General features: G+C 38.7%; 1 protein-coding gene and 1 long non-coding RNA gene across 10 annotated transcripts in view; one reads left to right on the top strand and one right to left on the bottom strand.

Annotated features, from left to right (window-relative positions):
* The window catches only part of LOC127486866 (uncharacterized), a 192,354-nt gene that overhangs the window by 97,809 nt on the left and 80,967 nt on the right, over positions 1 to 13,578 (top strand). For 8 of the 9 annotated variants that reach the window (XR_011388573.1, XR_011388572.1, XR_011388566.1 and 5 more), the window contains 3 exons: positions 602 to 696; positions 5,083 to 5,218; positions 8,220 to 8,356. This is a non-coding gene — a long non-coding RNA (uncharacterized lncRNA). Of the gene's footprint in view, positions 1 to 601; positions 697 to 5,082; positions 5,219 to 8,219; positions 8,357 to 13,578 lie in introns of those variants that run through there. The other variant, XR_011388571.1, reaches the window with a different exon arrangement.
* Positions 6,964 to 13,030, bottom strand: HS3ST5 (heparan sulfate-glucosamine 3-sulfotransferase 5). Its single transcript, XM_008263391.4, has 2 exons — positions 12,892 to 13,030; positions 6,964 to 8,700 (listed from the first exon to the last, which is right to left on the bottom strand). Exons 1-2 carry the CDS (start codon positions 12,996 to 12,998, stop codon positions 7,767 to 7,769), a joined length of 1,041 nt encoding a protein of 346 aa, XP_008261613.2. The 5' UTR covers positions 12,999 to 13,030; the 3' UTR covers positions 6,964 to 7,766.

The raw sequence follows: 13,578 nt of genomic DNA, 5'->3' as shown, positions 1-13,578 counted from the left end.
ATTTATTGAATTTGTCATATATATATATATACTCACTTTTACTGTACTGAGATGCTTTGGGATGCAATTTTTAAAAGGTAGCTGTGCGAATCTGACAGAAAATCACTTACAAAAGAAAAATTTTGGTTAGTCCTAAGAAGAACCATTATCATTAGCTTTTTTCCATCAGGCTCACGAATACAAACACATAATGCCCTAGATATTACACGTGTGTACCTTTTAATTTTAAGCAATTTATATTTTCAAACAGATGCAATATGTATATCTATCCAAAGTTTATTGAGTGCAAGAAGTTGAAACGAAGCCAATAAAACAAGATTAGAAACAAATCATAATTAACAAATTGCCTCACAAGATCCTTTTAGACCAGAGGCAGGCATAATTAATAAACAGAACCAGAGACTTTGCTTGAGAAGTTGCTCTGGGCTGGAATTCTGAAATACTGTATTGTGGTTGCACCCCCAACTCCAGCTTCCCTAGTCACTGTTAGTAATTGTTTGAGAGATCCCTGTGGGTCTAGGAACAATTACATGATCAATAGATGCCTTTGGATTTCATTAAGCCCAGGAAAAATAGTTTCAGGCTTTTGTTTTTCCCACAGGACAATTTTGAGGCTGTTTAAAGGAGATTCTGGGATGTATCTGGGATAAAACCGAGACTTCTGGTCTTTGGGGACTTCAGGTTTCTGAGATCAAGGTTAGAGTCTATAGATGTGTAAGAAGACAAGAATTATCTTCTCTTTCCAGCATAAAAATCACAGTGCTCAAGGTGCTAGAAATATTATGAAACATATGCTTTGCCACACGTTTATCTGAAATTCACCATTAAAACTATTTTCTACCCTTTGAGCTTCAGTGATGGGGTCCAGAAGAAATGAGGTATGGGTTCTGCCTCCCAGGGATTCTCTCTGACTGCATTTACTTGGCCTACTTACCCTTGGGAATTTGCAGGGCTCCGCTATCCTTCAGGACATCTGTTTGCCTGTTTTGGGGGTGCCCTTGTGATCACCAGCTGTTGCCCCATCAACTCATTCACAATGAAGCAGCCTACACTGATTCTAAAAAACAGCATTTTGTGAATGATCCATTTGTTCTTACCTCTTGCACTAGTTTTTATGGTAACTGTAACAAATTATCCCAAATTTAGTGGCTTAGAACAGTGCATATTTATTATATGACATTTCTATGCATTTGGATATCCAACATAGGTCTCACAGGGTTAAAGTCAACTTCTTGGCAGGGCTATTTTTCCTTTTGCACGGTCTTGGGGGTAGTCCGTTTCCTTGCCTTCCCCAGCCTCTGAAGGCTTCTCATATTCTTTGGCTTACAGCCCTCTTCATCCTCAAAGCCAACATTGTTGCATTGCCCTGAAGGTTCCTCAATGTTGCCTCTCTGAAGACAGAAGTTTCAACTTATTCCATTATCACCCTCCCTCTTGTTTTATTCTTTGCCTCACTCTTACCTTTAAGAAACTTCATGGTTACATCAGGACACCTTCCTCATCTCAAGGTCCTTAAATTTATCATATGTGTAAGGCCCCTTTCACCATGTAACACAACATACATGTGTGCTCAAGATTAGGATTCAGATATGTTTGAGAGAGGGAAATTATTCTGTGTACTGCTGTTCTTACCATTATGTGTTCTTTTGAGAACTAAAGAAAAAGCATTAAGTGTATTGCTATGATTATTATAATTTGCACCAGAACAAAATAAAAATTCAAAGACAGGTACAATGGCTAGATAATTTTCTTTCCTGTAACCACCCTCTGATGCAGTCCTCTCTCACATGGACACTGAGTTTGTCCATATGACATATTTTGGATGGAAGTAGATCCTTAAAAAGTGCTTGAATGTAGAGATTCTCCCTCTCTTGCTATTCTTTAGATCATTCTGATGATTATATGAAGAAACCCAGGTGAGTCTACTAAGCAATGAGACAATGAGTTTTTACATCCCCTATTTGGGCACTCTTGTTTAATACGAAACTCAAGGCACAAAAGACAAATGGGTTGCAAAGTCCAGAATGTTTTGTAATACTTGTTTTTTTTTCCAAAGAAAAAATATATTTCTGGATAATTTTTAGAAAAACATTATTATACTTTCCTTAAATAAATATGTAAATAAGTGTATGTAGTTTTTCTTTTTTTCTTTTTTTTCATTTCCATGTCTCCATGTTCCAGGTTGAGTGGAGCTATAGCATGAAGCTTAGTGGCAGGGAGACAGTATGACTCTTCTATGGTCAACATGCCAGAGATTTGGTTTTGAAAACCAGATACAGAGAATCCCATCAGTTGCAGCACAGTTACTGGCGCTAAAAGGAGAAATGAGAGAAACAAAGAGCAGATAGTGTATGAAGGAAAACAAGGATTCCATGGAGGAAGAAATTGATTTTTTTCTCCTTTAAGGAAGACTCTTGAGATATTTTATCAGCTCCTTTCCATTTTGAAGCCCTTAGTCTTTAAATATCATCTAGGTGTAGATTTAAGGAGGCAGGACTGGCCTGGGTACCTAACAGAGCTCCCTCGGGTATGTGGTGGTAGAGCTCGCTCAGGGCTTAAGAAGCTCTTGTACATCTTCCACTCTTACCTTCCACCTTCGCTTACATATGATCTGCTCTCCAGCTTTGCTCGATTTCCCAGTCTCTTTCACACCACATGCTTTTGCTCTCTGATTTTCCTCATCTCCTGCCTGTTGTTCTGGTGAGAGGTTCTGATCTTCAAGGATGGCCTCAGCGGAGCTTTCCTTGACTCTCCCAGGTTGAATGATCGGTTTTCTTTTGTGGCTTTTCAACTTTTTAAAAAATTTATTTGACAGGTAGAGTTATAGACAGTGAGAGAGAGAGAGACAGAGAGAAAGGTCTTCCTTCCGTTGGTTCACTCCCCAAATGGCCGCCATGGCCGGCACTGCATGGATCCGAAGCCAGGAGCCAGGTGCTTCTTCCTGGTCTCCCATGCAGGTGCAGGGCCCAAGCACTTGGGCCATCCTCCACTGCCCTCCCAGAAAACGGCAGAGAGCTAGACTGCAAGAGGAGCAACTGGGACTAGAACCCGGCGCTCATATGGGATGCCGGCACTGCAGAGGAGGATTAACCAAGTGAGCCATGGCACTGGCCCCTGCTTTTCAACTTTGACTCACCTATCACACTGATGATTCTGAGTGGTGTAATAATATCATCACCTGGTGTTGCCAGAAAAATTCATCTTTAAAGAGTTGTATTAAATTTATTTCCAGGACCTACTATTAGATTACCTGATATGAGCAATTACAGGTTCTTTTATGCTGTATGTTGAAACATTTAGGTCAGTTTTAGAATGGCCTTACCAAAGAAACAAGCAATTTTGCACCTGGCCTTAAGGATGGTTCTCTGGTGTCATCAAGGAAAAGAATACAAGGCAGAGGTGTATGCATTTAGAAATGTGAAAGATGAGTTAACATTTTAAATGAGTTACCAGTCTGGGAATGACTCATACCTTGGCAGATTGTTTTTGAAAGGGGATGATAAATATGGTTAAAGATAGTATACTTTCACAAAAAGCTCTCCAAGACCTGCTAGGCTGATGTGATTCACAAATTCACAGATAGAACTAGCATGATTATGCATCAAGCATGCTACTGCCTTCTTGAATTAACTGAAAAGAGTCTTGCTTTTCAAACTGATCTGCCTTTAAATAACACACTTGTTCTTGGAATACCAAGCAGGTGCTTCCTATGGGAGTTGCATATTATAGTCAGTTCAGTTCTTCCTTTTCGACTCTCCAATCCATTTCTAATAATTATGAAAGAGTACTTCTATTCCCAAAGAATGTAATAAAATGTAATTAGAAAGAATTCTTGAAAAGCTAAAAATGTAAAGAATTTTTTTCTATAATATGTGCTATGGCATCGTTGTTTAGAATCTTACAAAATTATTATATTTTGGCCTACATTTCATTCTGCATTAACTATAAAAGAAAGATTTACTACAAAAATTGATAAACAGATGCCGAAGGCCTGAATAACTTCTCAATAGAACAGACTGCAGGAGGCCTGGATAACTTCTTAACAGAACAGATTCTTTTGAAATACTTGAGTGATACTAATTTGGAAAAGTAAAAGAAAGCCATGTGCCCATTAAGAGGTTTTTATTTAGTAAGGAAAGTGCAATTAAATATTTATTATTAAATATATTGTCAGTATAGGTTGGCACTTTGGATACTTGGCAATAATTATGAGTTTGTTTAAAAATATTCTACATTTTCATCTTGTTAGCCCTAATTGTTAAGATTTTGCCCTATTTAGTTATTTCTACAGCAAATGTTTTCCACAGTTTCATTTTTGCTGAGATTGTAGACTATTCTCCTTAGTAGGAAATGGCTGTTGAGTGTGCAAAAAGAGAACAAAAGACTTCAGCAGGAAGAGACTGTGATTATTTGAAATTCTTCATCCTTGGAAAATTCTTAAGTTAGGGTTCTGACTGCAATCTGATCGAGGAAACAGCTAATTGGACAAAGCATAAGCTTTTTGGCAGAATTGCAATTTGTATTGCATTTGCCTTTAATTCTCAACTTTCCCTAGCAGCAACACTGTCTTCAGTGTCCTAGGTAATGCTCCCCACAGGTCCTTGAGCTGATCTCCAGGAGCAGCCTCATACCCAGTGCAGCACCATGGACAGTGCTCCTAAAAGGAGTCATCAGCCTTGTGAAGAGAGATTGGGTTGGCAATTGACTGTTCTTGATAGTCTCTTAACTAAATGGTTTCAAATTTATGATAGATGGGATTATGAAGGCTTTACAAGATTTTTATTTAGCCTACATTAAAAGCATAACATCTTTGATATCACTTATATGTTAGTAGGAAATATTAGTATCTTCATCAGTTGAAGGCTTATGTGATGTGGTTTCAGCAGTGTAGGTGATTGACTTGGAATGAGGGGATGTCTATGGATTTGTATGTCTCATTTATCTCTGGGTTCCCTAGTCTCTCTTCCTACTCTGGGGCTGTTTGTACAATTGTAGTTGGAATTTGCTAACAAGATGGTATAGTTTCAGCTTTATGGACCAGAAGAAACTTCACCATTGCTTAAACATTTTTTCTCTTTTCAGCTGGACTTGTTTCACAGAGCGGTATGGTGCCTCTGAGCTTCCAGTGAGAATGCAAGGTGGTCATGGTGCAAAAGAAGTAACTTATTGAAGAGAGCTCTGGTAGAGTTGTTGTAATAAGCAGAAGAATTCTCTAAAGGTTTGTTGCCTGTCTGATAATAACAGGAAACATTTTTTTCTAAACAAGAGTTTTAAATCTCCACTGGAGGTATGCTATTATGTTATAGTATTTTTATTTCAATCAGCAGTGGCTGTGACTGTTTCTTCAGTGAAATGAAACTCGCCACCCAAATATCTTCCAAGGCTGTTTCCTGGTTTGGATCTCTGCAGGGAAGCTTCAAGCTTCAAACAATTCTCAAACTTATTTAGAAGTGAAAGAACTGGAGGGCAGAATACACCCCTACTACTTTGATATGCTGAATAAATTACTACTTTACTAAGTTAAAAACAACAAATTATAAAAGTTGGCATAAATGGAATGAAATCTTATAATAAAGTCTGGTATACACCATTGGTAGCAGAAGCAGTTTAAGAAAAATCTGGAACATAAATATTAGTGAGGAATTTCAATTCATTGGCATAATTTTAATTCCTCTGAGTCTGGGATAAGATTGTTATTTTCAATTTTACCAGTGGAATACTCAGTCTGAATTCCTGAAACATCGGTGTTCCAATGGGGCATAACTGGACAGTTACTGGTACAAAACTACATTAGCTGAATCGTGCTCTATAAAGTTAATAATGCAGTGATTATGTTCTTGAATGTCATAATAAACTATTAGTTGAGAGTTTAAGCATGGAGTAATTTGATGCCAGGTTCTTTATACCAGCTTCATTGCTGGGTTAGGAGAGAAGTAAGTTGACATATAGACCTGGGAGTCTCCCTGCAGTCATTACCAGTGGGTAGCCAGCCTGCCAGCATGTGCGGGTGTCATGCCTGCATTATGCTGAGAGTACAGCATCACTGTTATTTCAAACAGTAGAGGTGATTACCAAGGCTTTGGGCTGAGAAGCAATATATACCAACACTGGAGGGAAAAGGACTATTTATTTTTAAAAGTTCATCATCAAATCACTGGACAAGATAAACAAATTATGGAGAAAATCAACACTTATTTCAACCAGGGAAATCCATTGTAATTTGCTGATTTCTCTAGGCATTCTCAGTGGGATGTTGAACAAAACTCTCTCAGATATCTTCCACTGGATAAGCAGCTATGATTGTGAAAAATTCATTTTGTTTTATTTTCATCACTGATACCTCTTTCCACATTTTCCCTAATTATATTTAAGCATAATATAGTGCATCCAAGGTTATTAAGGCACCCAATTTAGAATTAATTTCTCTGAATGGAAACATGAGCCATATGTTTGTCAGTAATAGCAACACTATGAAGTTTGATAATTTGTAAGCAGATTGATATATTTTCATCTAAAGAGTTCTGAGAGTTTGTATTCATTTTTGAAGCACTGACAGCTTTCACCTTTTCAGAAGCCACACACATTTCTAATCTTATTTAATTTTCCTACTGGTTTGACTCTGAGTAGAGGTTCAAATAACATTGTGACTCTTCTGTGCCTTGATTCTGCTGAAGTATTCCTTGTCTGTCCCTTGGCACAGAAGCAACTGCAAGTAAATTAATAGTTATAAAGGTGCAGCAAACCTGCACTTCGTGGTGGCTATTATACTTGATTTCCACATGGTTGAGATTTTCTTTTTTTAAAATATACTCTTACCCCACTGTGTAAATACATGTTCACGAGGATACAGAAACCTCCAACAGAGAAGTGCATCTCTGTCCTATGTACTGTCATATGCACACAAACCAATTCCATTTTGGAAGCCAGCAGGGGGCACATAAAACAAAATAAGTAAAAAAAAAGTTGCACATAGAGTAATTTTAATCCATTCCATTTTTAAATACCACAATAAATTTAATTTTCACAATAAATTAAATAGCCATATTCAGTTTACAAAATAGAATTGCTTAGTGTGAAACCAGTATTTACAACAATATACACTATGTACAAGACATTTCTCTTTGTTGACATACAACATGGAAGTAAAAGACTTGACTTTCCAACATGTGATTGACATGCTACAGGTGACACCATGGCCCATACAAGAAAACAATAGTGCAAAATCACCACAAGAACTTTGGAACAATGTCAATTTTATGAGATAAGACATTCTTTTAAATAAGAAGAAAATAGCACTTTTTGTTTTGCTTTTTCATGGCACCAATTCAGCATCTGAATTAAAGAGCCAGCTTTCCCTTAGGAAAAAAAATGCATAACTGAATTCTCTACTTCCTGAATCTTCACAGCCATTGGTATTTTTTTCACACATTTATATTTTGGCTTAAATCTATGAAGATGGCGGATGACAAATTCTGAATCAAAGGAAGACTAACTTTTGGAGAATAGCTGCAGTTACTTTTTCCCCAAACCACCACCTCTTCTGTTCTGTAAATAGCTTAAAAGATTCATCTATGCAGACAGTATGTCTTTTGTACATTTTCAGTAGAAAAAGAACTGATCTGATATTTGGTCACACACTACTTATGTACAAGTATACATTGAAAAATGACTTGGATAGATGTGTCTAGGAAAAGTGCATATTTTTAATCTAGAAGAGATATCATGTGTGTCCAGGCACAACACATAGTGTTGTATGGCATGTTTTTTTAGGGCCAGTTCAATGTCCTCCCAGTGATCTGATAAAATTTTTGATTGAAAGGGTGAAAGAATTTGCGCAATTTGGTAATGACAGAGGGGTCCACCTCCGGATGAATGCGTCCCTTGCTGCCCGCCAGGCACTTATTAAAGATAATATTAAACCGCAAGCAGTAAAACCCTCTGGTAGCATTGAAATATAAGTTGTACTGACTTATCCTTGGGGGAAGATTTAGGAACTTCTCCACGAGCTGAAGTTCCGGCAGAGGTTCTGTGATGAGGCGATCTCCATCCACGACGTGAAATTGCTCAATTGGAAAGTATTTCAGCCACCTCTCCAGATGTTTGGTGTAGATGCTGGTTCTTACCGCCTTATATTTTGTGTTCACTTCACAGGTATTAGAGTCTATGGCCAGCTTCTCAAATTTGTAATAAGTTTTGTTCTTCCTCTCTTTCCCCTCTAGCACCTGAGTATAATCAGAAATAGCTCTTGTGGTTGGCTCCCTGACAATGATCAACAACTTGATGGATGAGTTCATTTTGTAAATCCTTTCCGGAACTTCCTCTGTGATAAAATATGCTGGGCTCTTTTCAATTGTGATTTGCTGAGGGTAGGAAAAAGGCATCTTTTTCCTATACCACTCAATGCCCTTGGCATAATTCTCATCATTGTCAAAAAAGTGGATTTCTTGAGAGGCTTTGACCACTGCTGGATGGAGGTTCAGCATCTCAAGCAAGGCCCTCGTGCCTCCCTTCCTCACGCCAATGATAATGGCCTTGGGGAGCTGCTGCACCAGGTCATGGAGGCGAACCTGCTCCTTGGAAGTGTTGCCCTTCCGGAATTCGTGCAGCAGGCCACGCTTAAACTGCAGAGCACGGAGTGGGAATTCAGCCTGACCGCGGGCTCCACCAAATCGACCTTCAATGGGGCAAATTGGTTGTAGCCTGCAAGCAACAGAGAGATCATTTCAGAAGCTCATGGCAACTAACTTCTTATCTTTCTGATTCCCTCGTTAAATACATAAATAAAACCACTGGTTCCCAGCCTGCTGCAATCCATAATGAACATATGTTGGGAAATTTTATTTTAAGCAAGTCTGCAGTAAATGGAGCACATATAATTGATAGGAGGTTTTTTTAATTATTATTATTAGGGTGCCTTAAAATTTTTATTCACCAAGCACTTAATTGACTACGGCATGTAGTTATGCTCACAGTACAGGATAGATAAGTGACACCAGCCATACTAATAGCTTTTTAACAGCTCACCAGTTAAAATCATTTAGAAAATGTGAAAGGCAGAAGATTATCATCTTCAGCTGGGAGGCTGAAGGGCGGCTAGGAGACCACATGTTTCGGGTTTCATATGGTATTATTTTCTTGCAGCTCAGCAGCACTCATATGGCTCTTAAAAATCTCTGAGATATAATATGAAAAGAGGTCCAGTCTCTGCCCTTAGCTATTTGCATGATCAACCTGCAAAATTCCAATCTTGGCTTTTGCTGAGTTTTTCATTCTATGAGAATTTCTGCCCTTGGCCTTAGGGATAGCCAGGAGAGTATTTATTATGTCTGCCTCTCTTGTTCTTTCTATCTAAGGAGGCCAGGATTAAGGTTTTCACTCTGCTCAATGTAGGAACAAACTCAACTGCCATCTGCAAGTGCTGTATACCACTTACTGCACCTGGGGACCAGAAGTCAACAAGACCTTGATGGGGCCAGAAACCTCAGGTTCTTACTGCCAAACTCGTTTAAATTGGGGGCTCAAACTCATACAAGGAATGCGATGATTAAAGCCAGGTTGGAGGATGTCTACTTCCATAGTGCCCTGAATAATGAACAGCCATCTCTGCTTTTCTGAGAGAGGAAGACGTGGTAATAGTCGTGGTGATACTAGATTGAAGTGACTATTTAATTCAGCGTGGCCAATATGTTTAGTAGGCAAATTGGGTTTCCTTTTAGGTGTAGTCTAAAAATGAGCTGAAATTCAATGTAATTTGCTTAAGTTTATCTGGGAAGGCATTTCAGTCTTCTTGAGCAAACACATAATTTTGGTCAAAATGGCTGTTAAATCAGTTCCTACACCTGAAAGGTTCTAGTTATCATAATAATTTGGAGTTGGTATCTCCCTCTGTATTGTAATAAGGCTGTCACTTGCTTTTCCTGAGAGACCCTATTGCATCTTTCTTGTATGCTGAGGTCATGCTCAGTCTATTCTGCAGAAATGGAAGGAATGGTATTTGTGGTCTGTTTAAACAGTCACCTATGAGAACACTTAAGACAGTACTTGCTGTGTTGTTGGTTTTCTGTAACTTTTATTTTTAAAAAAGATTTATTTATTTGAAAGGCTGAGTGACAGAGGGAAAGAGAGATGGAGAGATAGAGTGATATATCGTATATCTTCTGATTTATTTCCCAAATGTCTGCAAAAGCCAGGGCCAAGGGCAGGCTGAAGCCAGGAGCCAGAAACTGCATCCAGGTTTCCCACCTTGGTGGCAGGAACCCACCATCTTGGGCCACCATCCACTGTCTCTCAAGCACGTAAGTAAGATGGTGGATTGGAAGCATGGAGTTGTTGGGACTCACACTAGGCACTCCAATATGGGATGCGGGTTTCCCAAGCAACAGCTTAATCTGCTTATCCACAACAATAATGCATTTCAAAACATTTCATGCTTATTGTGGAAAGAATGAAAATATTTAAAAACTATTAAAATATGATTTACCATAGTTAACATTTTAGAGAAACATGAGATTTATACTTTTGTAAATGATATTATCAAGATGGGGCTGTAAATGGAAGACAAGATTATCATGGTCATGATACATGGTCAAAGATGTTTTTAATTGTGAAATTGATTGCAGTTTCACAAATTCATCTTTATGCTCTTCTTGAGTTCTGATGGAGAAGTAAGAACTAATTTCCCTAAGGCATCCATTGATGGATGTCTCCAGAATGATGCTAGTCCCATCCTGGGAAAGCTGAGTAACCAGTCACTGACATCCTTGACTGTAGGATCTAATTCTCTTGCAGAATCCTGGCTGAAAGGGGCTTACATAGAAAGTGTCCCTACTGAGCTGGAATGGGATTGCTCCAGCCTCTGAAGGACCATTTTCTATTCTTTCCTTCCTTCTTTCTACCTTCTACTCTGGTAGACTATATCTGTCAGAACAATCACTTTTTGGACTTTCTAACTCAATGTAACATGTAAAGAGAGGATAAAATAACACATTATTTTTCTACTTCCTGGAGCACAGATTCTGAGTGTGGGCCCCAGAGTAAGAAAAAAATCCAGAATTTTAGGATTGAAAGGAATAGGAGAAGTAACTTCAGCTTCTCTCTCAGCGTACAGGGTCTTCAGTTACTAATGGGCAGCCTAAATAAGCTGGTATTACTTTCAGACAAAATCATCTCAAACTCATAAGTAAGAGGTTTTGCGAAAGTCTATCACGTAATTCAATACCTTATAAAAGTCATTCCATTATGGTTGAGAGACTGGGTCGAAAATGAAAATAATCTTCAAATAAATAATGAATGTGCTAGTGATCATTAGATCAATTACTCAATAAAATGTAAATGATCGGAGACTAAGTAAAAGGACTGGGATGAGTTCAGTATAAAAATTCCATTATGGGATAAGACAATGGCACCACCTCAAAGCTTTTCACCAATAACTGCTACTCCAGCAAAGTGCTCGAGGTCAGCAATAAGCTCTTGATTATACTTCTCCCAGAAGTAACAACTAATGAATACAAAGTTTACTCAGGATTTATGAGCTGAAAGAATCAAAGAAGTTCACTTCACCAATCAAAATTGACACTGACAGGAAAACAAGGACCACTGCTATATTCTTTTTAAGTATACTAGTGATAAGGTCTACATAGTAGCTTATAGTTTGGAAGAAAAAGGACATTGAAAGGAGGCTGCTTCCATTTTAAAATGTATGGCATTTTAACTGACAATGGAGTTGAACTCAGAGAACATATTCTAGCCTTTCTAGTGCAAAAAGTAATTTTATTTAAAAATTTAAAAATTAATTTATTTGCGAGGAAGACATACAAAAAGAAAGAGAGACATGCAGACACACAGAGAGCTCCAATTTGCTGATTCATTCACAGCAGCCATTGAGGACTGGGGCTGAAGCTGGGAATTTCAATCCAGGTCACATGAGAGGCAGGCATCAACTATTTAAAACAGTACAGCTGCTCCCCTCTCCCATTCCCCCTCTGCCAAGTTCTGCCATTGGTAAGCAGCCAGAATCAGGAGCTGGGGCCAGGAATTGAACCCAAGTACTGCAAGGAGGCATGTCAGAGTCTCAACCAGAATCTGTACAGCTAAGCTACACACCCTCCTTGCAAGAATTAATTTTCAAGGGCAAGGGAGAAGCTTCACATTTGGATATTAACTTTTCTGTTCCTGCCAATCACACTGGCTGTAGATCAATCCAGAAGCACTGAATGTGAAACCAGTTGGTATTGCTGGGGTTTTTGGAGATCCAGTCCCTCTGATTGTTTGCCTGTGTTGAGCCAAACCCTAATTCTGTCATTTCCTCGCCATGGATTTTTCATTGCTTTCTGAGCAGTCAGCCTCCTTGTCTGGTAGGTTCAGCGCATGAAAACCAGACATAATTAACATAGTTAAACCTCTCCACGCCTACAGCCATCTTTCCAGGGCAATGGATTGAAAACTTGATGAGCTCCTTTACAGGCTCATATATAATTTTAATGCTCCTGATAGCACATTAATTGTCCACTCATAAATTTGAAAATGAAGATCCATAGATATATCAGCACTGTTTTGCTATGGCTGGAGGTCAACACCAGATGCACACAGACCACACTGAGCTCTAGTTAATGACATTTTTACTGTACACAGCTTTATCCCTTCTCTGAAAACAAGTGTCAATGCACACAGAATACAAATGGATCTTGACAGAATGCCTTGATTTGAGCAACTTGGATCTCTCTCTTTTTAAAAAAGGCTCAATAAATCAAAATCAATACTGCAGGAACGCATGCTTCTTGGGAATTTTGAGGGAGGAAAACAAATGGATAGACTTAAAATTATGTCTTAAGGAAGTATAAATCAACAGACACTTAAAGTCACACACGCATACACATGTGTTTAATCACCTACCTATCCAAGCTCCCAACTCTGGCGACTAGATACAGGAGACTCCCAACGGCAAGGCTTCCCAGCACCAGGAGCTTCTGTCTCAGCCACGCCTGCTGTTTGAATAGCATGGCCCTCCATCAACCTTCAGGACTGCTGCAGCCTGAGAAACAGGATAGAAGACACTCATCAACAGTTGTCTCTAATAGGCTCTGCTGATTCTCACAAGCCAACCAGAGGTGGGAAGATAGGTGACACTATGTGGAGAACAGTACCAATCTTGATCATTTTCATGGAGTACCAGATATTTAACAATGCTTACCTTCCTTTTCCTGGTTTGTGTCATAAGATCAAATACTACATCTAGGAGATAGAAGCTGATAAACAATTATCAAAGTAAAGTAAAATGCATGCATTAGTACATACACATGTATGAGGCTTTTTGGGGCCTCATTCAAAGAATAACAAAATGAACAACTGTGGTTTATCAGCAAAGCAACCGGTGAACTGAAGGCTTCACAGTAGTGCTGAATGCTGAAGTCTCGATTCTGAATCATTTTTGGGTACAACAACAGCATATTTTGCTTAGATGTTTTTTGTTTTGTTTCAGTTGTTGGTGGAGGAATGGGGTGAGATCAAAAGTGATTGCTTATGAGGTCATCAGTGGTATGCAGCAAGGCCTCACATGGCGGAGGAATGTGGCCCTGAGGA

Source organism: Oryctolagus cuniculus, chromosome 5, assembly GCF_964237555.1.
Source record: "Oryctolagus cuniculus chromosome 5, mOryCun1.1, whole genome shotgun sequence".
Classification (NCBI taxonomy): Eukaryota; Metazoa; Chordata; class Mammalia; order Lagomorpha; family Leporidae; genus Oryctolagus; species Oryctolagus cuniculus.
This window is presented reverse-complemented; position numbering and strand designations above follow the sequence as displayed.

Bases quoted from the DNA above. Each gene is read 5' to 3' on its own strand.
- HS3ST5 (XM_008263391.4), bottom strand. From the start codon at position 12,998: ATGCTATTCAAACAGCAGGCGTGGCTGAGACAGAAGCTCCTGGTGCTG. The intron at 8,701-12,891 runs GTAGGTGATTAA...TGTTGCTTGCAG, and splicing joins AGAGTTGGGAGCTTGGATAG to GCTACAACCAATTTGCCCCA.